General features: G+C 37.4%; 1 protein-coding gene across 7 annotated transcripts; it reads right to left on the bottom strand.

Moving 5' to 3' along the window:
* Positions 1–393: 393 nt before the first annotated feature.
* On the bottom strand, positions 394–23,153 carry PNPLA4 (patatin like phospholipase domain containing 4). Of its 7 annotated transcripts, none has more exons than XM_019283060.2 (9): positions 22,935–23,153; positions 21,753–22,052; positions 20,918–21,044; positions 15,178–15,362; positions 11,172–11,266; positions 10,872–11,007; positions 7,538–7,603; positions 2,427–2,579; positions 394–483 (listed from the first exon to the last, which is right to left on the bottom strand). In XM_019283060.2, the coding sequence occupies exons 2-9, from the start codon at positions 21,909–21,911 to the stop codon at positions 421–423; spliced, it is 984 nt and encodes a 327-aa protein (XP_019138605.1). In that variant the 5' UTR covers positions 21,912–22,052; positions 22,935–23,153; the 3' UTR covers positions 394–420. The 7 variants fall into 7 exon arrangements, with proteins under 7 accessions (XP_019138605.1, XP_019138604.1, XP_010392671.1 ...); XM_019283059.2 differs by having other exon boundaries at positions 394–532; positions 2,427–2,576; positions 22,935–23,149; XM_010394369.3 differs by having other exon boundaries at positions 394–532; positions 22,935–23,146.
* Between the last annotated feature and the right edge of the window lie 2,953 nt (positions 23,154–26,106).

Genomic DNA, 26,106 nt, shown 5'->3' on the forward strand with positions numbered 1-26,106 from the left:
CAGAATTATGTTGAGTCAATAATACAGATTTTAATTTTTCATGCTATAACACCAATTCTCCTCTAAAATAACACTGAAAAAGACTTTTCCAAATTTCTGTAATTATGACAACACAAGCTTTTTACAAATCCCACACTCAAGTCCCCAGCTGAAGCAAACTGAATCCAAGCGGAACCTCCTCAAAACAAGACATCCACCAGGCACGTCCAGCTCCCGTTCTGACATGTTTATACAGCTCTGTGAAGTGCAACTGATACTTTCTCAGCAGCAGCAGATGCAAGTCCATTGGGACTTTTACTTTCATGAACATGAACTGCGGTAGCAATCCCTGAGATTCTCTAGGATGCCTGTAGCTGTGTTTTGGCAGCCATCATGTTTTGCTACTTTTTCTCTGAGCTGTCTACTCAAACCAGTTTTCTTTCAATAAAAAGCGTACAGCATCGTCAAAGCCATTTTGGTACAATGATTCCATTTTCTCGTGGTCTGGTGGGAACAAAGCTTGATTAAGTCTTACTAGGTTGGCCAGAGACAGCTGCAACAGAGCAAGAAGCTATAAATTAGTTTATTAATGCAACTTACCTAGATGTGACTGTTCTGTCATCTGTTTCATGGAGCATATGTAAAATGAAAAGACCAGCATGGCTTTGTCTACACCAGGAATTAACCAAGTCCAGGGTCACTGCTGAGTGCCAGGACAAACTGGCACGAACAGTCCACACACACAGAATTAAACTCACAGCATCCAAGACAGACTGTCTGCCTGTAAAACTGCCCAAAGTTTCTGAAACACTTTAACTTTGGAAACACTCCCAAAACTGTCTGGCAGAGTGGTAGCTGGCACATGTTAAACTTGTGCAAGGAAATATTTTGACAACTTACTAGTGCAAACAACCATGTTCTTGGGAACATTCCCAGGCAATGTTTAACATATGAGTATAAATGTAGCTTGTACTACCAACAATTGAAGAACTACTCAGCATCTTAATTGGTCACTCTGATCATGTAAAAAGCTTTTGGAGCTTTATTCTTGAATACAGACTTTATTAAATTGTTTACAACAGACTAAAAATAGATTCAATAGTGTTCTGAACAATTTTTTTATATAAATAATGTAATACTTAGCCACATTATTATAAACAAATTTGCAAAACAATATCAAAATCATCTTCATTATTTGAAGCAATTACTCAAATTCTGACCCTAGGAGATGGAGAGACGGAAAACTATTCACATTCCAAAATAGATAAATGAAGATGTACAACTCTTCAATTTATGAAACCACAATTTGCTGAAATGAAATTATTCTTAGTGATCATTTTTACAGCCCTAAAAGCAGAGGTGCTTCAAATCGAATAGTTTAAAATGTTGCCTGGGATTCTGCACGAGTTTGCACATGACCCCAGAAGCAATTGAACTGTGCAATTAATTTTCTGTCTCTAAACTAAACTAATCACCAGCTCATTTTTCATCCTCTAGATACAAAACACAACCAAGAAATATACAGTGATTGCATAATTTTCCAAGATATATGAAATCAATAATCTCATACTTTATGACCTTTACAAAGTACTACCATGCTTAATACCCCTCTGTGAAACACCATAAAGATTCAAAAATTGGTCCAATTGAGAAAGGCATTACTAACACTAATTTTGCTAAAATTAAAAAAAACATTAAAAACTGCTTACAAAAAGTTTTAAAAAGTATTAATTATTGTTAATCTTTCTTTCTAATGGAATATTATTGACCACTAGTCTATCACTATTCAAGATTTTCTTTCAGCACGTTGAAGAAAGCAAAACTGTGGTTAAAGTTTGTGAGACAAAGGTTGCAAAGACAGAATGTCAACAATGAAAAGGAGGCAATAAAAATCAGTCTCATATTTCAATATACAGAAATGTTTCTGCAACATCTAACAGAACTTCTGAAAAAGCATTGTAGTCACAAATGTTCACAAGCTCTCTTGAGGAATGCAGTGACAAGTCACTGTATATACCATTTCAAATGTACAACTTAAACTTGCATTTTAAATTCAGTTAGAGCAATTGATTTCAGTATGTATGAAGAAATGTTGTGCAGTTTTCCTCTCCTCTGGTATTCGACTTTATTTTTTTCTATAAACATTTTTCCTAGTCAAAGACAGCTGATATGTAAAGCAAACCACTACACAAACCTAATATTATTTACACTGAACAGCCTGTTATAATTTGCTCGATTTTGTACTAGATCAATGCTTTTCAAACTTTCTTCTTTATTCTACATTTTCCTTTCCTTGTGTTTAAGAAAAGGTTTAACCTCCATTTGCAAAACAGAAAATGCCAAAACTTTACATAAGCTAATATATAAGCACAAAATAGACACTTCAATATGAACATAACTGCAAGAGTACTATTTAGTGTTTTTAAGTTAAGAAACAAGCAACTTACCATCATATCTTGTTTTGCTAACTTAACATACAGGTCCACACGCCCTTTATCTTGTGGACAGATATCTAATCGACCGCTGAAAGGAGATATCGTCACCGTTCTTCCAACAGGCAAGATAGGAAGGCCATTGGTAAGGCCACCATCAACCCACTTCTATGGGAAAACAGAAATATTTTCAAAATAACACCAGCACAGTATGATCATAATGCAATACCTTACCCTTGCTGACCCTGCCTCCTCCACTCTCAAGAAAACTTACAAGTTTCCCTCTAAGAATACAATGAATAAGCTTCAGTATGTGTCAAATATCAAGGAACTGACAATATAGACACAGAGATTTGAATCAATGAGCATTTGACATAATGTGCAGATTTGTGTGTAAGGTATTTATCAAGCCACTTATAAGACTTCTTAGTTAATTAAAAAATAAAATGCCCCATATGGAATTTGTCTTAACACATACAGGAAAAGACAAGACTGTTAATATTACACATAAACCATATCCAATAATGTATACTTCTCTAGAACATTATTCTGACTGGCAACAGAAGCTGCACAATCTGTATGTGCAGGTAAACACTGCACAAGCTAAACCACACATGATTCCTCTCCTCTTCTATGATTTTTCTTCCAGAGCCTCATGTCTTCTTACATCCACTACAGAAGACAGCAGCAGCAGTGGAGAGTAAAGATGGGAAGGAGCCGAACAACTATCACATAAGTGGGAGCAGACCTAAGTCTGCTGCAGGTGTTGAGTATAGTGAAGAATGAGATCTAGGGGCCAAATTCCACTCCAATATAAACAGGAGAGCTGTCACATCTGATGTTAATGTATTTATATCTTCCTATTTCTTACTGTGCTTACATGCATAGCCCAAAATTTGACACCAGTCTGCTGGTTAGATGGATTCACTGACATCATACGTGAGGGCTGATGACCAGACACATCTCCCTGAACTTTACACATCTAAAAGCAATTAGTAATTCTACACTTCCTTTATCATCAAGGGAGAGAAAACACTTCTAACATGTGATTCACCTTATCCTAAAGTAGGTGATTGTATCTCATATTAATTGTGCTGAAAAAGTGCTTTTGTCTTCACTAATTATAAAGGAAACAAACATTAACTATGTAAAATGTAGACTAATGCAGACACGCAAAGGCAGGCAAGTTGAAATGCTGTAAGAAATAGTAAGATTCACCTCAGTGCTTCTTAAGAGTTTCACCTCCAGAATATCATGCTCAAGTTACATTAACACAGACCACTGAAAAGAAATGGCAAATTGTACTAGTATTCTTCAGCATCAATCAAGCAAAAGACTGCTTTCCTGACGTAAGTGATGCTCTATGTGACCATCGTAAAATGGCAAAATAATACCAATTTTGCATCAAAAATCCTGAAAACACCACAGGAACTTAGTCACGCAAGTTTAAAAAACAAACATACATCAACAAAACAAAACCAAAAAAACCCAAGACAAAAAACCCTTTCACAAAAAGTAAATTATTGGCTGTTGGCAAGACACTAGCTCTCAGTGTAGGTACTGCTATACAGAAAGCATTAACTCCAGTTACAGTGTTTGTTCTTCAGAAGCCCCTGAGATTCTCTGAGATCCATCAGTTATATAGATCCCTCTCAGCTGTGTCCTTTACTCTCACTCTAAAGCAAACCTTATTTTAATTTTACACAGATTTCTCCCAGGGCCACATTTGACTTCCCCTGTGAACTCCTGTATCTGGTGATAGGTTGAGTCACTCTTTAACACACAGATACATAGCAAAGGAGTAGTAGTAGTATCTATCTATTTCTCTCTCTCTCTCCCCCCATCCATCCACCCATCCATCCATTCGTGTGTTTGTCTGCATACACAGTCCACCCACACCACTCTTTTCTTCACTCTCTCAGATGAGTTTTATGTTCCTGATCTCAAAATCTAAGCTACAAATATTAGTATTTCGTAGTTTCTATGGCCCTCTTCATCCTGTTATTTCATTATATGCTATAGCACCTGACTCTTGACATTAGCTGATATCAGTACCCATAATATATTACTGAATTCCTTCACTTTGCACAAACATCAAATTTCTCAATGAGGAGTCAGAGAATAAAATTCCAGGATCATTTACAGATATCTTTCAGATTTGTCAAACTCCCATTACAGCACTGTTGCAACAGCTGTGAGTAAAGCTGCAACATACCAGAACACTTCTAGCACCAAGGCTTTTTTGTGTCTGTCTCTAAATAGTAAATTATTATTATTTATGTGCAATGTTTCTTGGTGTCCTAAGTGGCTTTTTGTTGCGTTTCCTACAGTGAAAAGTACAGTGGAATCCCTGTCTAAGCCACGTCAAAGACACCATAACAAAAGACATTATTGATGTTTTTTTCACCAGTATAACTTTTAAAACTTAAAAGTTCTCACATTTTTAAAAATTCTGATTATTTATGTTTTCTCCTTCTCCCCTTATGTAACTTCAATACTTATTTGAAAATCAAAACATTTACTAAGGCATGAGCAATGCTGTTAATTCAGCACTATTTTCTGTAGATTCTGTTACTTTCTTTTGAGCATTTGAGAGCAACTGTTTTTCACTCAAAAATATTCTAGCACTATAGTCCCTCATGTTTCCTAGTTATAAAAAATTTATAAAACATTTATTTGCTGCAAAAAGACAAGTGAAGCACCAGCTTCCCTTAACTTCACTAATCAATTCTTGAAAAACACTTCTTGCCTTAGATGAGGCAAATTCCTGGTAGCTTCTAAATGAGTTTCACTAATACTCTAGTACAACGCAGAAACAGAGAAAACTGTGAAATAACTTGCAATGAAACCCAAAGCAGACAATGACATCAAGGCTCGACTAACAGAACCTACCCATTTACCAGCAGATGGTTTTTACAAAGCTATTCCATGAGAACTACAGTCACACCAACTACAGACTCATCAGCAGACACAGCTAACTTTGTCATCTGCGGATCTTTATCTGTCTTGAAAATTAACCTTGTCAGAGACTCAAAGGACACAAAACCAAGTCAGAGAAAGATCATTTCACATGGAGCAAGTTTGCACTAGTGTTACTGGAAGCTTAGTCCCAGAATACCTAAAATCCCCAGCCCTGGTAATAAACTAGTCCAATCTGGTTAAGGCTATAAATTCTCATATGTCATCTTAGACTTCCTCTTTTGTCAAATTATTTTTCGGCTCATTAATCAGAAGAAAACGTACTATGAGCAGACAGTGTTCTGTCCCTACTAACACAAAATTTAGCTTATTCATCCCAAGTGTCTAGCCTGCAGGTATGCACACTTACAGGTAAACTAGCTAATCTCTTGTGAAGCCAAATGCTTCCCAAAAAACACTCTTCCAAAAAATAAAACTAAAGTGCAATGTTTACCCTGGGGTTCAGTCTCTGTAGGTGTATGGGCAGGCTAGTAACAGGTTTGACTATTTTCTGATACCACTTCACAAACGTGCAACACACTGCCTTACTTGCCATGCACAATGGTAGCTGGTAACACAGCAGAGATAACAGTGAAATACATTTTAAAAACACTCTTGCATGACCTGGTGATGTGTGTGCAGATGAATACACATACAGCCCAGAGAAGATCCAGATCGACTGTTCTAAACTACAGATAAGGCCAGTAGACTCAAGCAGCTAGCAGACAGTAGTCTTGATTCTGTGCTGCCATGAACCCATGGCCTGAGGAAGTTACCTTAGACAGACAGACAGGACCTGGTCTGTTACAGTAAAACTTTCAGTAAAGTTGGAATATGGTGCTATATGATAGGTGACCTTGCAGGCCCAAATCCATATCCAATCCACCTTACTGATTGGTGCTTACATGTCTGGGCCATGACAGTACATCCCATGTATGCAGCCCTACAATGTGTGCTTTGGGGCCCCTGCTAACACACCCACACATCCTTATTACCCACTATTCCAAACCAAAGAAACGCTATTGCAAGTGAGAGCTCTCACCCAGATCTAAACATTTGGGACTAAAGAATGCAAATCAAAAGCATTTACAGGCAACAGTTTTCTCAAAAAAAACCCAAAAACCAAAAAAAAAAAAAAACCACCCACAAAAAACCAACCCCCAAAAAATTCCCCAATTCACAAATGCACTGCTTTAGAGTATGAGAAAAGGCAGGGCAGACATGCAGAACTAATTATTCTAACAAGTAACTATAAATGCAAGCAACCGCATCCCAGACACTGCCTCTTCTGAATCTCACTAAAGGAGAGCAGTAAGCTTTGGGAATGACAAGAAGCTTTCAAGTAACAGAAGAACCAGTTTCCATGAAACTTTCATTGATTTAACTTTTGAATGCAAAAAGACAAAAGGCTGCAGTAAAATATTAGAAGGCTAAAAAAAAATTTACAAAGGCTTCATTAAATACTACAATGGCTATGCAAATCATAATAGTTCATGCAGTAAAATGGGTTTTAAATAACTTTTGGACAAAACTGTGAGCCAACTTTTCAATTTCGTAATTGAAAGAATACCACAAGAAATTTAACAATGACACTTTCTTCCCTTTAACTAATGACAGCAATATATTGCCTTTGAAATTGCACAAGCAACATATAGACTCCAATTAACAAAATTCCAGACCCTGGGAAGCTGCAAGCAGTCTCCATTTAACTCAAACAGTCAAACAATACTGATTTAAACCCTTCCAATATTTCAGTTGATATGTATTGCTGTATCTATAATTCTAAAGCTGCCAAGCTTTCTGATATAATGACTACCTAGCTACAAGCAAATACATATGGTTTTGTGGGGCTTTTTGGCAGGGGGGCTGTGAGGCTTATAAAGGTTCTAGAGGCATCATTTGTATGAATGGGGAAATGAAGTATCATATATTTCTCAGAAAGAAGAAATAGCCATTTCCATGCTTTTAAAATTATTCTTAAAGTGTTAATATATTTATGTAAGAAAGAAAAAAGAGTTCTTGGAGCTAGACAGAGTAAAGACAACTGAAAATGTTTTCTTATAAGAAATACAAAATATGGTATTGAAGTTGCTTTCCCTTAAGATGAAATCATTACACCATAAATGAAGAACACATAAAAAGAAAGCTGGTAGTTAATGAAAAATTACCTGTCCTTTAAATTCCACTGGCTTAATTCCTGCATACACTGGTATAAAACTACTTGCTAGTAGGACCTAGACAGAAGAAAGCAGAAAGAATAGAGAAAAAAAAAATCAAAAAAAGGAAATAAAGTAATTTAGAACCAATACATATTTTCATACATATTTACCAGTCAATATATTAGTTTTACATAAATCCACTGTCATTTCAAAATGTCTTCTTGTTGTGGTATGTCAAAATGTGATTAAAATTATTCAACAGGGTTTGGCTTTTTTATGACTTCACAGTGACAACTCTCAAAACAAAGTATCAAAAATTAACTCAATGATTTATGTGATTCAAGAGTATGAACTTAGTTTTGCAGAATGTGAAGTAAATCTACAGTTTTCAAGAAATTAAATATGCACATGCTGAAAAAAAGCAGTATATTGTCAAAGAAGAAGCTGACCGAGTCATTCTGTTAGCATATTAATATAGTGTTTATTATCCTAATAAATCAGATTTTCAAAGTTTCAAAAATACCACAAACATCCTGAAAATTCACATATGCATACCTTTATCAATGTTTTTATTTAATAAATTCACGTATTAACGAAATACTATTTCCCCTGTTGTAAGGCTTCATTGCTGTCTACAGCTGTTCTTGATTTTTAAGGTTTTTTTTAGACCAGGACACCTCTTCTGCCATGTACAGCTTTGCACACACATATACCGTCCTATCCATTCACAGCAATACCTATGAGAGAGTGGGTATCTCTATACCTATGTATCCACTCACATATACATAAGCAATCAGTATACAGAATTTCCAGGAGAAGAGGCAAATGCGTGGACGAAGTACAGTACGTCAGAATTTTTCATACAGCTAAATCGGGTGAATATGCACACGCTTGTGTGGTGGCATGAAAGACCAATCTGGGGAACAGAAGCAGGTCACAAACTGGTGTATACACTGTGTGAAAGATGATCAGCTGCAGAAAAATATCACAATCCATGGAGATTATGGAAGAAAGTGCTGGAGCTTTTTTGGGTGGAATTACATTTACTTTTACAAAATTTAAGCTACTTTCAGTATTAAGCACCTCTGTTCCCCTAATAAGTTTTAATTAACACTGTATATGTATATGAAGTCTTCAGCTTCCACTTTGAGAACTGCTTTCCTGCCTGTTTCTTTTCCTACTGATGTGGAGCTTTGTCTGAGGTCAGATAAAAAGGCTCTCTCAGTTCCCTTATGCAAAACTGTAGCTATTTCTCTACCAAACAGGCCTTTCACTCATAAAAGCATAAGACAAGGTTCCCAAAGTTCCCAACGTCCACTTCTTCCCCAGCCCAACACCCTTTCTCCTCTCTTCAACTCCATCTCAGTAACTTTGGCCCTTCTAAACTAAGAGAAATGGGGAAAAAAAGATTTTTTGAAGGAATAGAGTCAAAACCAGGTGACCCCTGCAACTTCTGAATTCAAGAGAGGACTGAAGAAAGCAGTTGTTCTTCTTATAAAGTCACTCCAGAGATCTCCAGAGTGAGGAGAGGCAGGACAAGCTTTCAGTATTTCCCTAGCACTAACAGACCAGTGTGGAGTTCTAGGCACTGCCTTACATTCTCAAGCTAAATTTATCAGTATTTTGTGCCTTGCTCCCTCACAAACACACAAATCAGGCCTCTCTTCCCCCTCACCTCCATTTCTAGAACTACAAATCTACGAATGCTGATGCAAGATGATTGTCTTCACATATGGAAAGACTATTTCAAAAGTGGGAGATTATTACCTGCCTTTCCAAGTCCACAAGGAATAGTAAAACAGATAAAATCTTAATATTGTAGAAACATACATTCAGTTTAGCCATTATGAAAAACTTCGGAACCATAAGTCTTGTTTGTTAAGCATTGAAACCAAATCCATATGACATTGAAAGATTTCTGGCAGAAGGTACAGAAGTTTTGCTGTTTATAAAACAGTCAGCCCAGCAGTACCTTTATCCATGCCTTGCATGTAGGTCATGTCTAGGCACGATACAATAAAATAACCTAACAAGCTCTACCCTCCCTGCTCCTGTGGCAGCCACCAACATTCAGACAGCTGTACTCATGATACAGGCAGAGCTGAAGGCATGCACAAAAACAGGTATTGTGAGCTTCTGTGAAAGACCAGACAATATGAATGCATTCCAATGAGCAGTTATGTGTAATTTTATTACTATTATTCCAACCCACCTACTGCTACTATAGAGAACAAAAGAATAGAACAGAAATGGCTAAATCAATGAAAAAACTATTGAATACTAGTAAAAATGTACATATTTCCAAGGTCATCCTGATGCTTCTAATTGTCTCAAGGTTAGAAGATTTCACTGCAAAAACACATAAATGAAAAGAATAATGATCTCCATGCTTGTTACCAGTGGATACTATAGCTAGAAATAACAGTGCATAACTTCAGATAAACTTTTTGCATAATTATATATGCATGATGAAGTCCTATAAATTTTGAGAACTGACTGTCCATGTAGAATATAACAGGGTCAAGATTTTAAAGGTTATTCTTTAAAGGCAAACTCCCAATGCACACTTTGAGATTTTGTAAAAAAAAATGACACTTGTTAAAAGTGATAACAGTAAAGAATCTCTTATTTGCTCCAAGCATCCACGAGGATAGGGAAAGAAGGAATTCCTTCTTATTCTATTTCCTCCTTTATCCTGCTATATCTTGGTATGTCTTCCACTAAGATACGATCAGTTACTAGCAAGAACACTTGCTTTACAAGCATCTGAACTGCTTCTACCATCTCACATCAGCTTATGCATACAATCCTGATCCAAATTTAAAATGTGGTATTCAGATGAAGAGAAGGGCAGTAAAAGATCTTCCCAGTTACAGTTAAAATGCAGCTTATATACAGTACTTAGCATTACATTATAGCCATTATCCACAAGCACCTGTAGGAATTGTTCAATTTTTCTTAAACTTCCTTTATTTTCTTTTGTGATGAAACATAATGGTATCAGTGAAGTAAGAGATGCAAATTTTTTACAACATTTTGAGATTCTCTACTGTGTTCTCATATACTGCACAATTAGTTACCCGTTACTTTTAGAAACACTTTGTCTACAAGGTAGAACTTGAAGGAAGGAAATGAAGGAAACACACACAAACACCAAATAAATTTTAGCAAAATTTTTGAAGCTATAGGATCGAATCCTGCTTTAAACATTGTTTATATTATGGTTGTAGCAAGTGGTTACCTGAGTAAACCAGTGATTTTACCGTACAATTAATAATATACTCTTAAGCCTTGAAGAAACTCCAGCATTTTTATTCACAACTACCACATTCAACTTTATTACCTGAATGAGGTCGTCCCTGGATGCAAAATTTGAAACCAAGTGATTTTCCCCACTCTTTGAGTTAGTGACCGACACATAGAGCCGGTTCTCAGCTATCTCATGAACATCAGAAGGAAGAATAGATTCTATGCCCTCCCTAGAGGAAAGAAAATGCTCAGCATTACTCACACCATTATTTAAAAACCTTCCAAATACATTAGGGCTGAGCACCCCACTGCGAAGAAGAAATATGCACCCTCTCCATTTGCATTTGGAGAGCTCAACACAAAAATGACCTTACAGAAGCATTAAGATAGGTACCTAAGTGTTTTCATAAAATCATAACCAGGTGTTACAGCACCAAAGTTCAATCTTCTGACTTCCTCTGCAAATCCATAGGCAAAGTGCTTACATTTCTGGAAATGGAAAATAATAACCATGAAGATGTTTTAGTGATCGGAAGCATGTTCAACTGCAGTACCTAAAATATACTAGAGGCTAAAGCTTTAAAAAAACAGTTATTAGATCAAACTGAAATATTTTCCCTTGTGTGCTTGGTTTGCAACAAGACATGCATAACGAAACGTTGATCCTTTTCTAAGGATTAATTTATAAGAAAAAAAAATCCCTAATGAAAAAAAAAATTATAAGCTTTCACAAGGATACCACTTTAACAACCAAAGAAAGTTAAAGGCTATTTTTCTATATACTACCACTGCTAAATAATCAGTTCCCTAGACCATGCCATTACAAGAACAATCATTTAGTTCAAAGTCTAAAGCCACCTTTTATTTTAAAGTCTATTTCAGAACTTAAACCAGACATAAGTACCTTAAGATGCTTATAAGCAATAAAAAAGAAAAAAAATTACAATGATTTCTTCTCACTAATATAAAAAACAAGCTACTAACAAATATACATATTTTATTAATAAAACACTATAGAAGTATTTAATGAATGGAAAACTATGATGGATGACATAGGAAGAAATGACACTGCAGAAAACCAGGCAACAGATTCCTGCACAAGGAACCTTTTACACAAGCTGAAATGCCCAGCATTAATGACTGCAGGAAAATAGCTTGAAGTGTGAGTCATACCAACTCCAAAGGGACAGTAAAGGAATTGGTATAATTTATTTTTCAGCCGTAACATGCTGAAACAATGAATTAAGATCCTGAGCGCTTAAGACTCACTATTCAATATCTGTAATCCTTTTTTCATCCTTTCATGCAGACTTCTCTAATGATTCTAGAGACTTTGAAAAAACTAAACTCAATCTTATGCAACCTTCTGAAATTGGTACTCTATAAATATATTATACTCACATTCACCTATATAACCACATGAGAAAAAGATACTTTGGGTTTCCTGGATTATTAGGTCCCTGAATAAAGAACAAATATGTTGATAGTAAAAAAATAAATTATTCAGTGGTTAAGGAAAGGAAAAAAAAAAATAGAGACATGAATGTATTCTACTGAGGAGGAGGATACAGGAACCAATGAAAGAAAAACCAGGAAGGAGTTAGGGTGAGGATTAACCTGAGATCAGAGCCAGCTGACTGAAGCAGTTAAACTTCCTCACATCACTTGTATGACAGAGCACTCATCTAGGTGAAAGACAGAAATACAGTTCTTGCATCCACTTTCTTTATATGGCCTTTGAATAAATGCATCAAAAAAGTTCACTAAGAGGTTCATACCTCTTAAAGAAACAATCACTGTAAATATTTGTGCTACTTAATTTCACATTGGTTAGATTTGCACCTTTACCCTATAACGTACTTGTCATTGCCAGCTCAAAGATAAAAGTAGTTACATGCACTAAGTCTTGAATTTATTCTACATCAGGCAGTTAGGCTTCTTCTGTAGTCAATCTGCTATAGAGGCACATTCTGACACCTCTCTCTTTAAATGCAGAAGAAACCCATAAAACCCTACATAGAAGCACCTCAGACCTACTATCTCAATATTTAAGATGCTTAAATAAAGTTACGAGGAGCTAAGAGTACCGGGGAGCTGGATGAATCCAAACCTAGGGGAATGACAGAGAACTACTTTCCATACTACAAGTGCTAGGAATGGGCTGTATCTAGACTCTCAATTACTGCTCTCAAAAGAGACAACTTCTTACAGTTATGAATTGTTTTAGAATTTGAGTCCTAGAAGCTTTCAACAATACATCTGCATTTTAAATTTTGACTGAGGCCGTGCTTAGAAATTGTAACTGCTTGTACTGAGATATGCAAACTTGATATCAAACATGACCAAGGTAATTTTAAAATAAACAGTCATTCATCCATAACTAAATAAGCCTCCTTAGAATTCTCAAGTCCCGTGCCTTTTCAAACAGTGACAAAAATCCAATATATGACAGAAAAACATCTGGAAACTGCCTTAGAACAGCAACAGTCAAAACAATAAATCTTCAATGTTACATTCTCTCCAAGTAAAGACAGGCTGCATTACAGCTTTGAGATTAGGAGATGAAGAAAGTCCTAATTATGGCTTGTCTAACATTGCCATCTCTGGGGAGAGGGGGGAAAAAAAGGAAAAAAATGATTAACTGATTAAGAGCTACATTTGTGGACATAAAATATTTCAAGCTAGAAATGCAGTAACGATAACGATATAATTATCCGATATGAAAAGTTAGTTCTATCCAGTACAGAACACTGCCTTTACTTAAATTCCATGAGAATTAGAAAGTATTATTCCCACTGAGAAAAGAACTCTCAATTTTCCATTTAAACAATATAACAGAATAACTAAAAAGTACATAAAAATGGAAAGGAATAGATAGTTCATGAAGCTTTCTTTAGTTTGCAATAAAATGACAAACTTTCAAGGAAAAATACATCAGACTCAATGTAATATAGACTTAGTTTCCACAAACAAAAACTAAAAACTGTTCTAATATTTTTACGTAGAAAGATCTTTGTAAGTTGGACCAGGCTGAGAACAAGTGCTCATACCCAGAGTCTGCAATAAGCAGAAAAATTTCCTTGGGCTAACAAAGAGCTGCCATGCTCACCACAGAGGAAATTAAAGTCAGAGGTACACATTATATCAGGCAAACTTGAAACTGAACTACCAGTCAGAGGTGACAGAAGGAGAGTAATGCCTGCACAGAATACAAAGAGGTTCCACACAACAGAGTGGAACTTGCCTAATACCAAGTCATATAAGGAATGCTCCCAGGGGAGTGGGGTGGGGGAAAGAAGCCAGGGACAAACCTATTGCTGAAAGTAACAGAAGTACAGTTAATGCTGCAAGCTGAGTTCATATCCCAGCAGAAACAACCAACAAACAAACAGAAAGATCAGTGGCAAAGTAGGTTTGGCTGGGACTATTTTTGAATCAAATGAAGTGAAATAATCGAGGCCTAGAGAAAGTTATCAAATCCTCACTGGACTGAAACATAAGTGTAACTTAGACTAAAAATCTAACAGCCTGTTTTCCCCACAATAATTAAAACTATTCAAGAAATATTAACATTTTGGCAATGCCTGGTCCTCTACATTTATTAAGGCAAAGTCACTACAGACACTTCAGGAGAGCAAAGCAGCCTTAACCTGTGGGGAAAATCAAGCAAAGAGACACCAAAAGAAACCCTAATGCTCTCCACAGAATCTTTAACATTGTAGTCATTGAATATAACCTTGGTGTCTCTGCATGACACTATATCCATGGTGAGAAAGGAGTGGCATCTCTGGAGCTGAAACAACCCAGACACAAGTCAGAACAGAATGCTGTGCAGGGTAATCCTACTGGATGCTGTTAAGGCATGGGCTGCACTGAGTCTAAAGGAGATGCAAAAGCATTTAACACTGTTCAATGAAATACAGGCAGCAAGAAAAAATTCTGAGCAGGTAGGACCTGTTTATGAAGACACACTCCATCTACCATTTTCATCTCCTTTCAGAAAAGGTTGAAAGGATGGTGCAATGCACTTGCTTAACAAAGCATATCTCTAGCCAAGAGAACAATGATTCACTGTGTAATGTACCATCATTCAGTAAATATACATTTTGGTATAATGAAGTATACCTGTTGCCTACAAATCAACATTCACACACATGAGATTTGTATTTACACAGATTAAAATATAAAGTTCATATGAAATATTTTTGTCATAAACCTTTTTGCTCATGAATCACAGATGTGGTCAATGAAAACATGATAAAAGAGTCCTGTTCCTAGCAAGTAAAAAGAAAAAAAAAACAAGAAACAAAACATTTTAATAAACTGAATGGAAGATGATTATATTAAAAAATTTCCTTTAAAAATTATAATGGCCTATACCTACGAGTTTATTAATTTACCTCTATATTTTCTGGCACTGCTAACAAGACAGCGGCAGCCAGAGATCCCGCAGAAGCTCCTGCAAAAGCTTTCACATCTCTCAGTAACTTCTTACCATGCCTGTGAAAAGCAGCTGCTGCCCCCAAGTGGTAAATGCCCAGAAAGCCACAAGCCGCAAAGGACAGGTTGATATGTTTCATTTGGGCTGTGGACATAAAGTGTCACAGTCAGAAAAATTTTGTGTTGCAACACACATTTATTCTTTTGGCTAACTTACCCTATCTATATAACAAAAATCAGGTTACTTTAGAACATTAAAAGCTTTTGATTACTAAATACATCAAACAATCAGCAGTTAGTTGAGTATCTCCAAACCTGAAAACAACTCTAAAATAATCCTTAGCACAAAACTCTTTTCAAAGCAATTAAAAATATATACCTTTATATACAATGTAACTACACTTTTTCACCTGATTTGCCAAAGAAATGCAAACTAAGAGTAGCTACACAACAGTGATTAAAGAACACCTTTGGAGAACAAACATTGTTAGCCACCTTTATTAAAAAGTCAAATTAATTATAAAACTGCTGGCTACTGTTTCATCATGTAGTGACAGGACTGGGAGAGTGGATTCAAACTGAGAGAAAATTTAGATTGGATATTAGGAAAAATTCTTTACTGTGAGGGTGGTGAGACTGGAACAGGTTGCCCAGGGAAGCTGTGGATGCCCTGTCTCTGGCAGTATTCAAGTCCAGGTTGGATGGAGCTCTGAGCAACCTGGTCTAGTGGGAGGTGTCCCTGCCCATGGCTGGGGGGTTGGAACTAGATGATCTTTAAGGTGCCTCGCAGCCCAGGGCATTCTATGATTCTATGATTCATACTCTCCTTACACAAGCAGAGCCTTGAATCCATTAAATTCTCTAAGAGACAAATTTTTTCTGTCATCTTTGAAACCCATTTGCTTACTAGAATTATTAATAGACAAATTTTTAAAGTAATTACTAGTTTAAAAAAGAAAACTACAAAACATATTGCTGGTACTATTAAAATAAGAAGGAATAAAAATCCCCAAGTAAAATACAAAGCACTAAATGTATGAAAACACACACACTCTGAAGGTGTCAAGGGCAGATTTTAAAATTAACAAAAAAACACCACAAACGGTAAGCATAAGTTCAGATTATTAGGGATAGTTAATTAAATAAACAAAATAAAATGCTGTACATTTTATTAGCTCTTCTGCTTCTGCAAATAACTACATTATGAAAGCAAGGTATTCCACAGATTATATTTTACAGATGTAAGAGATACTGCACACATTGAATTGAAAATAACCCCCTACTATACTTGGGTACATCTCAATATCAATGGGAATAGAAGACAGAAACTGTTGTATCAGTCCTGATGAAGAGAGGCAAACATATACAGCACCATATTTTTGTTACAGATATCTCTTCATCTCTGAAATGGGAAGAGCAGGAAAGATGGGGATAAGAAACAGCTTTCAAAACCACTAGACAAGACATGCTAAACCCAATTGCTTTACCACAGCATGATCAAAATCAGACCTAATGATCTAACCAGGTTTGCTATTTTACTGAACAAGAGAGAGAGATGGAGAGCATATCATAGTGCCAGGGAATATTTGGTGGATCAGTCAGTCTGCTAAAACACATAGTTTATCATCTGCACTGGAAACACTTCCATATCCACTTTTAAGTAGGAATACTTGTAACAAATCTAACACATGGTACTCATAGAAAGAACCAGAAGTTGGCTCTTGCTGTGACAATATGAGAGAAAGGTATTTAGAACAAAGCAAGTGATAAACTGATTTACTATTTTTAAAAAGAAGGATCTTTTCATTTAAAGAAAAGTCACTGTGCTGAATAGAAGGTAAAAAAAGTTTACTCAGGATGTTACTGGAAAACAACAAACACAACTCTACTTTGATTTTTAAATTTTTTTTTAATAGAGTAGAAGAAAACTAAAACAGTCTTTGAAGTTTGATGTCACAATGGGCTTTCTTTCAGGATAGTTAAACTCTTGGGAGTTTAACCAGCTGCTGCAGCTGTCTCCATACCTTCCACAAATTAGGAGCAAGGATGCATTTGCATCACGGACCACTCTGACTAAAAGATGAAACCGGTTAAAACAACTGGATTCTTAAATAGGAATGGAAGAATCAACTCCATTTCTGCCCAAAATAGACCTCAAGATCAAGAACTACTACTGTGAAGCATTACATGAAATAAGAACTATGTTTACACAGCTGATTGGTCAAAAAATATGCAAAGTATGAGTTCACAAATCCAAAGAATTACATCTAAGGGACCTATGAAATGTAACTAAGAAACACAACTGTAAGATAATAAGGTTATGTAAATAAAAATAAGTGTATGGATGCTTATGTACATGTATATGCAGATTTAAACCTTCTACAAGGCTCATACTCCAAAAAGTATTTCTCTCTGCTGGAAAATAATTAAATGATCACAAATCAAAAAAAAAAAGATAAGAACTACAAAGAGTATCTATGGTTACAGTAAAAAATTTTAGATTAAAAGATTTTTTTTAAAAAGAAAAATTCCCAACCAATGTGGACGAAAAATCACACTTCATTGTATAAAGAAGTGGCTGGTACATTTTCTCTACAGTGAGAACAGAAAAGGAGGTTATGTGAACTGAGGAAACTATTTGAATCTCAGATCAAAAACTACCAAACATATCTGACTAAAGTCAGATATCCATGCCTCCTCTTACACACCTTCATAAGGAAACTGTAGTTTCTTATATGAGCTTTAGTCCAATTTAATTACCAGTTACTGCGAGTAACTACTATTCTCTTTGAGTGTCTGGATACATGGCACTCACTCTTTCATGTGAGTTAATTTCTTAACACTTAGATCCCATGCTTCTCTGCCTCCTTCATTTCCCTACCCAAGAGACAGAAAGAGAGATTATTGACTGAGTATTCACATCAGTCACTTGACTGACAAAAGGATTCAGTGAGAGGCAAGCACACAAGAACAAACAGCGCTAAGATTTCAAGTCAAGGAAATACTGTTCAAGAATGCTGCTAGTCTCATACTCTGTGAAGAGCAGACTAATTTCAAATCCAAAAAAGATTAAATCAATACAATGTAAAAATAAGGTAGGTTTTTTTTACTTTTAGTAAACAGAAGTACTTGATCGACTGGATTTGTATGGCATGCAATACAACACTGTTTTACAGATTCCCCACGAGAACCTCAAATTAAGAGTAGCAATAGCATGGCTGTGTTATCCAGACACTACATTCCTATTAATTAGGATCAATTCTCAGGTATACATTAAGTATGTCATATACACAAAAAATTTTGAAATTCCTCAGTACAAATGTTAATTGGCAGATGGCATTCATGCTCAAATGACAGATCCAGTGGTCACATCTAGCTGAATGACTGAGAAATGGGGTATGCACATACATCTATCAACTCTGTAAGTGGTAAATAATGAGAAGGAGAAATCATTGAATCATATTATCATTCAAGTGGCCTCTTTCCCAACCTTCTTATGCTCAAAACAGGCTCAGCTATCAGATCAAATTTTGTTGTTCAGGGCTTTACCCAGTTGTTAAATTGAAAATCTTGTAATGTTTAGCTCCTAAGTGATAGCTAGCATTTGTCTGTTGCTTGGTGAAACAATCAGGCCTTCTTTCATTTGTTTAGAATATGAAAATCAGTAAAGTATTGCAAATACTCAGCATTACAGAGAAGAAACAGACATTAATATATTCAATCAGTACTATGCATCCACCTGCAAGAAAGTGGGTGGAATGAGGCCTCTTCAACAAATCTGTAAAAAAGCACTTAACCCACAAAGGATGCAGATGAGAAAGATGATACAGATAAATAAGAATCATGTTTCTGTAAGGAACTACCTGCTTCACAGATGCAGTTTAGCAATGTTGTTTTACCTCGCAAAGAAATTTCAGAATAATCGGAAAGATAAGAAAGCATTTGTTGGATGAATGTCCTGTAAAATCAGAAAGGCGAGTATAGGAAACCAAGACACATTTAAAAGAATATAAATTTTCCCATTTCTTTTGATGCTTGCAAATATGTCGTGGCATTACTTGATTTGCAAGTTATAACTGTGTATTTCAGAGAAAGTATGATTCAAAAATGTCTTTTGTTTTGATGATCTGGTAGATCACTGCACTTTTGATCAAAAAAAAGAATTGTATGATTATAAAAACTCCAAAGAGGAAACACAGAAATTTAATTAAGTTTACATTATGACTATTCCCTGACAATTTTTAATAGAGTAACAGGAATAGAGCACAGTCACCTGTGGACACAAACCACTTCTTTCAGCTGAGCAGAGAGCAGAAATCTTGCTATCTTAGAAATAGTATAAAACACCTGTTTCACAACACTTCAAAACAAATATTCTTAAGAGAGTTTAGCATAAATTGTGACTATTAAGGATATTAATACCTATTAACACAAAGCTGCCATATTGGCATGTCTTAAGAAAATGTTTCAATGAACCTTAAAAGATTCACAAGTACATTTCAGCTGGACAGTGCACATACTATAGAGGTACGATATAAAGAGGACATAGCAAACACTTCTGCCACTGCTTTTCAAAACATGTTATCTTACATGATTGGCAAAATTCAAAATATAAAGATTTCAACTGGTTAAGGGGATAGAAATGCTTCTGTTGTCTACAAGAGAAAAAACCAGAAGCATAAGAAAAGATATGTACAAGAAGAACACTGGGGCTGTTCAATTTCATTATTTTCCATATAACACAGGAATAAACATAAACGTAAGAGTTCTCTTTAAAAGATTACCCATCTGCAGGAAAAAAAAACCCACTGGTGATTAAAAATCTACTGGAGGTGGGAGCATTCCTGTTTACTCAGCAGTATCTCCATTTTGTAATGCAAACCTTCAAGAGAACGTATGTAAGGAGACAAGGCTGTACAGAAGAATTATGATACAGTACCACACAGCTTTCTCAGGACAGGTACTGTTTTCCTGTTTGTAATGCACAATAAATAGCACAACAGTTTCTCACAGGGCTGTTTCCTGAGCAATGTAATTACATAAACATTGTACCATCCCAGTGTCTTAACCTGTCGTAACTACCTCCTGTCATCCCACTTGTAAACAAAAGCTGAAAATGCCCAAAGCAACTGAGTACACACACCTTCACAAACAAAATTTAAATATACATAGAATGCAAACGACCAAGCACCCTGAAGCACAGGAGCTAAAATGTATGAGGCATAACAGCACATCGGAGGATTAGTTATTAGCAAAGAATGACAGAACAAGCAAAGTCACAGAAAGAACTGTTTAGCTCGGCAGCACTGCTAAATTAAAGGTCGTAAGTGTAACTACTAATTTACCCGAATCAAAAATCACCACTGACACAGAAATGTGTGTTTTTTCACATTCCTGGCAGGAAAAAAAGCGCACTAGCATAACAATTCACGGCCTTCACTGAATATAAGAATTTGACAAAGTTGAAGGAAAAAACATAGTAAGTACATATCTAATCAGCCATTAAGAACCTTAACAAAATCACTAGTCTTTGCAAACTGTAACAATTGCATATAATCCCCTTAAAATTAAAAACAGAAACACATCACATGATACTAAACTTTCAAATTAAGATTCTAGACCTTGATCCTTAAGACAAGGTGTCAACAGAGGGTAGGGAAGGCTGACTTCTTCAGAAGAAGGCAGCAAAAGGTTCAATACCTTCTAATGAATGTTGTCTTCCATCACATACTCCACTGGGACTTTTTCCAACAGCTATTTTGGTTTCCTCTGCACTAGTAGCCATTCTTCTATCAACTTCTGATTGTTTATCATTTACCTTGGAAACCTACAATCCGAGAGTCAGTCATATTACTATTAAAAAGAAAAACAACAACAAATATGACATCGTTTAACAATAATTGTTAAGTCATCTAGATTAATTTCTCAGCTGCTTAGCTGCCACTAAACTAGTTCAAACCTCAATGTTCCACAACTTAGGCATGCAGCAATTTATATTTAAGATTAATTTACCTAGATATTGAAAATTCCTGCCGTCAGGATATGCCAGTGTCCAAAATGACATTTAGTTTGTGTCCTTTCCCACTATTTTTATTTATATCAACAGATTTTTTATAATCAAACTCTTAAGTTTTTATCCTCCCTTATCAATCCATTTTCTCCCCCACCTTCTGTTGCCTAACATTGCATCTGTAAGTAATTTTCCAGAGAATTCTGGTCCTATTCTTCACTAAACAATTGTCACTCTAACTAATCACCCTGTCATTTATCGTGCACTACTGTCTGAAGTATAGTTTGAAGAAAATTAATGTTTCTCCCCAACTTAGAACTATTAGACTCAAAACTTCATTCTAAATATTGGTACTCCGGCACCTATTGCTGCCTGCCCCTTTACCTTGATAAATTGAAGGCATCTTCAATTCATAATTAATGCTGTCAAATCAAAAGCTTAGCTCTGCAGAGTATAAAATAAATTATTTTATCACTGTATTTATGCACATCACTTATATCTTTAGAGCATCACAGAAATACTTACCTGGAATTTAACTCTGTTATGTGGCACTCTTATAGTGCAACAGTTTGTAATTCCAATCCAGAACTGCTGAGTTTTGGGAAACATGCAACTACACAATTGGCCTTCTTTTAACTGGAGCAACAGTATTTGAGCACTACACAGTCTTTTGGCAGTCCACATTTTCTTAAAAGTGATCCAAGTGATGTGGTAACCAAACTGATACTCTCAGAAGCTGTTTTACCGTGAAGTTACAAAGGAAGCATCAATAGGTGAGCTTGGACACCACAGAAGTACAGGCAGAAACTTTCTTCTAAGCATTCCCTGTTTAAAGACATTAGGGGAAAAAAAGAGTAGTTGAAAGGTTAGTTGCACATCAAGGCCCTGATACTGTAACAAGGCTCTCCTCACACCCATCCAGCCCTAACACACAGAGGCATTGACAGCTGATTCGCTTGACAATGAAAGAGTTTTGTTCAGTAGCTCCTCTCTCTCCCTCTCACCAGCCCCCATCTGGTACCGTGTTGTTCACAACTGACCATAAAGTCAATTGCTCATTTCAGAGACAAGAAGAACTAAAATTGTTAATAACACAGAGCCCCGAGCAAACAAACTGTCCCTTAACAACGTGAATACACTGCTCCTTCTACCTCAGCTGAAAACTGTGGATCCAGCAACTTCAAAGAACTTCTTCACTAAAACGAAGTGCTGGTGTCAAGATCCCAGTTAAGAGACAGCATGCTGGCTGGTACAAAGCAAGCCTTGCTATCTTCTCTGTTCCTAAGATAGCACAGGGGTTACTCACACACCCAGTGTAAGCCTGGTTTACACCTTGACCATAAAGAAGAATGTATGGAATTGTGCTCGTTCCGATGAAAAGCAGGTTCCTGCCTGACCATCACTGCAAACAACCCCAGTGTGACCCTCTGCCGCGAGGTCTCAGCGGAACACTGCCAACTTCTAACTTAATCCCAACCAAGTAAGTGAGTTATAGGTTTTCTGTTTCATCTCGTGCACCATGAGATCAGGTCTATGGTGCAACTGGATTTTTCCTACCTCCACTTTTGTTCAGCAAACAACCAAAACAAACAAGCAAAGCAGAGCCGAAACAGCGAGACAAGTTTTTTAAAGGTAATAAACACAGAAGTTGTGAAGTGACAACCGCGGGGCGCACAACGCCGAAGTGCAGCCACTGCGCCTTCTAACCTTGGACACTTAGAGCAGGCGGGCGATTCCTACGCGGGACACGGCTCTTCCCGTCCCGATCATCCGCCGCCTCCCCGCAGGCCTCCCGGGGGCCTAGCGCGGCCTACCCGAGGCAGCGGCGGCACTGTGCTCGCCTCGGCCCCACCTCCCGGCAGCGGTCCCCGCAGCAGCCCCCGCAGCGGCGGATGGCGCTCGGCACCGGGAGGTCCTGGCGGGTCCCGCCCGGCCCCGGCCCAGCCCCCGGCCCCGCGCGCCTGCGCAGCGCGGGCCCGGCAGCGGCCACCGCCCGCGGCCGGTGAGGCGGGATCGTCCCGGGATCGTCCCGGCTTCGGCCCCGGCCTGGCGGCGCTGGCTGTGCCGGCGGGACCGTCCCGACCCTTCCGGGGGCTGTCGCTGCTGCCGTGTGGGCGGGTGTCCGCACCCCCAGCACCGCCCACCGCCCTTGTGCCGGGCCGCCCACCTGTTGGTGACAAGGTGGCCTCAGGGTAATAAAGATTATAAAGATTACAATTTTTTCTCCCTTTTTCTTTTCTTTTATTTTTTTTTTGTGTCAGTGTTTCCGTTTTACTAAGGTGAGTCCACTCACCCCTCTGTCAAGCGAGAGCCGGAGCAAACACGGCACCCAGATTCAAAATGCAGATGGATCCTGCAGCCAGCAGTGGAGGAAGAGGACATGCCGAGGGAGGGCAAAGGTGCCTGTGGGACAGAAGTGTAGATGTGTGAACTCTCCCTGGAGTCTGACTGAGGTTCGAACTAAACTTGTGAAAAAACACTATGTTAGATTTCACACAGATTAGTCTCCTTCACCTGCAGCATCCATTATCCTTGCTTTTTTCTAGTATCTGAGAGATACTAGGATTTGGGATAGAAGGAGGTGCAGCTGTGTTGATGGAATCTTGGCACCTTCTGTTGTCTACAGGGTCTCTTCAGCTTAGCCAGCCTTTCAACTGCTAAAGAGCAACAGTTACGAAACAGAGCCCTGCCTGTCTTACAGCAATGACACTGTCTTGAGGAGTTACTGCCTGCTCATTTCATCATCCTGCACTCTTTTCCCATGTTTACAGCATGAGCTTTTAGATGAGAATGCCAGATGAGCCCTAGTGGTGAAAAAAATCTTGCTTTAATTACAGCCAGAGTTCTAATTTTTAGTGGTCAGTACTATCATTAAGACCACACTTGCATCTAAATTCATACTTGGTTGACAGCTGTGGCAAGTCACAAACATGTCAGGAGGAACCTTCTTATTCTTTTAGATGCGGACTCAAGTACATTAGTTAGCCTCTTGTTCTTTCTGTACTGTATCTGATCTATTAATGAATTGGAAAATGTGTCATGTAGATGAAGGTTTCTGAGTTGGTGAGAATGAAACCTTTAATCCAGGATAGTAACAAGTATAAACACAGCAAGTCATTACAAAGGACAGCAAATGAGATGGTGTCTCAAATTATAGCAGCTGGCACTCAAAGTCACAGAATTGTTGGGGTTGGAAGGAACCTCTGGAACCCATCTAGTCCAACCCCATTCCCAAGCCAGATTTACCTGAAACAGGTGACCCAGGAACATATCCAGATGGGGTTTTCAGAGAGGGAGACTCCAGAACAATCCTGGGCAGCCTGCTCCAGTGCTCTGTCACCCTCAACATAAAGTTCTTTTCAAGCTGAGGTTGAACTTTTTGTATTTTAGTTTCTGTCCATAAAAGAGAAACACTCGTGTCTCCTTTGGCCTTTAGACTTCTTAAGGGCATTGAGGTGCTGGAGCATGTCCAGAGAAGGGCAACAAAGCTGGTGAAGGGCCTGGAGCACAAGTCCTGTGAGGAGTGGCTGAGAGAGCCAAGGTTGTTTAGCCTGAGGAAAAGGAGGCTCAAGGTGAGACCTTATCACTCTCTACAACTGTCTGAAAGGAGGTTGTTTCCAGGTGGGGGTCGGCCTCTTCTCCCAGACAACCTGTGACAGGATGAGAGGAAATGGCCTCAATCTGTGCCAGAGAAGGTTCAGGTTGGATATCAGGAAGAATTTCTCCATGGAAGGAGTTGTTAAGTGTTTGAATAGGTGGCCCAGGGAAGTGATGGAGTCAGTGTCCCCAGGGGTGTTTAAGGAAATTCTGGATGTGGCATTCAGTACCATGGCCTAGTTGACACATGGTGATGTTTGGTCAGAGGTTGGGCTCTATGATTTCAGAGGTCTTTTCCAGCCTAATTGATTCTGTGATTCTTTGGCCCCCTATCTCAACTCAATCTATTCTCTCTCCCGTAGCTAGACATGATCAGACCCTTATCCTCCAAGTGTCAAAGCTTATTTCATTTGCTGCATTTAGATAAATCAATCTATATTCAACCTTTTTATAGCATGACATACATTTTTCATTCTTTGTTCCTTTAGTTGTTCTTTGTAATACCTTGAAATTTTCTTAAGAATAAAATACACCAAGGAAAGCTTACATGAGTTACATAAACGTTTAAATGGCTTTACAACATGGTGTTTGTCAGAACAGGTATTTTGGAGCACCCATATAGTTAAGGAAGAAGGCATTTAAAACTGTGTGTAAAATCATTTCCCAAAACACACTAAGCTACAAGAGCAAAGGGGCTTTCAGTAACAGCACTTTAACTTAGTTATATATTTGGGCAGCACAATTAAGCTGGTTAGTGATGTGACTACTGTACCATGTCTCTGTCAGTAAGACTGAATTCTTACTTCAGAAATTTGAGGCCCACATGGAAAATAAGAAGATAGATAAAGACAAAAACTGAGGGTCAAACTTAACTTAAAAGTCTTTTATTACTGACAAAGATGTGTGTGTAATTCAGAGGTAGACATGTAAAAAATATGTCTCTTTTCAATAATCTCTGCATAAAAAATTTTAATGGGGAGGATGCAAGATTCTAGTTATGGATAGATGTTGTTAAAGGATTTAATGCAGTTTTTTGTGATGCTAATTCAAATAGGCCTTTATCCAAATCCTGATCAGTGGATTGAAATGTTCAAGAAAATGTAATGATTTATGGCATTATATTAAGATTTATGGCAGAAATGTATAATGGTGCATCACAAGGAAAAGGATAAGCTTTTTTTTATAGGATAAGCTTAAGAATAGTGATGAGCAACTGGTACTCAAAGCTATGGGTTTGACTGGTGACCACTGAAAACTTATTCCTTTCCTTATCTCCCCTGTC

The sequence above is a fragment of the Corvus cornix genome, chromosome 1, assembly GCF_000738735.6.
Source record: "Corvus cornix cornix isolate S_Up_H32 chromosome 1, ASM73873v5, whole genome shotgun sequence".
NCBI lineage: Eukaryota > Metazoa > Chordata > Aves > Passeriformes > Corvidae > Corvus > Corvus cornix.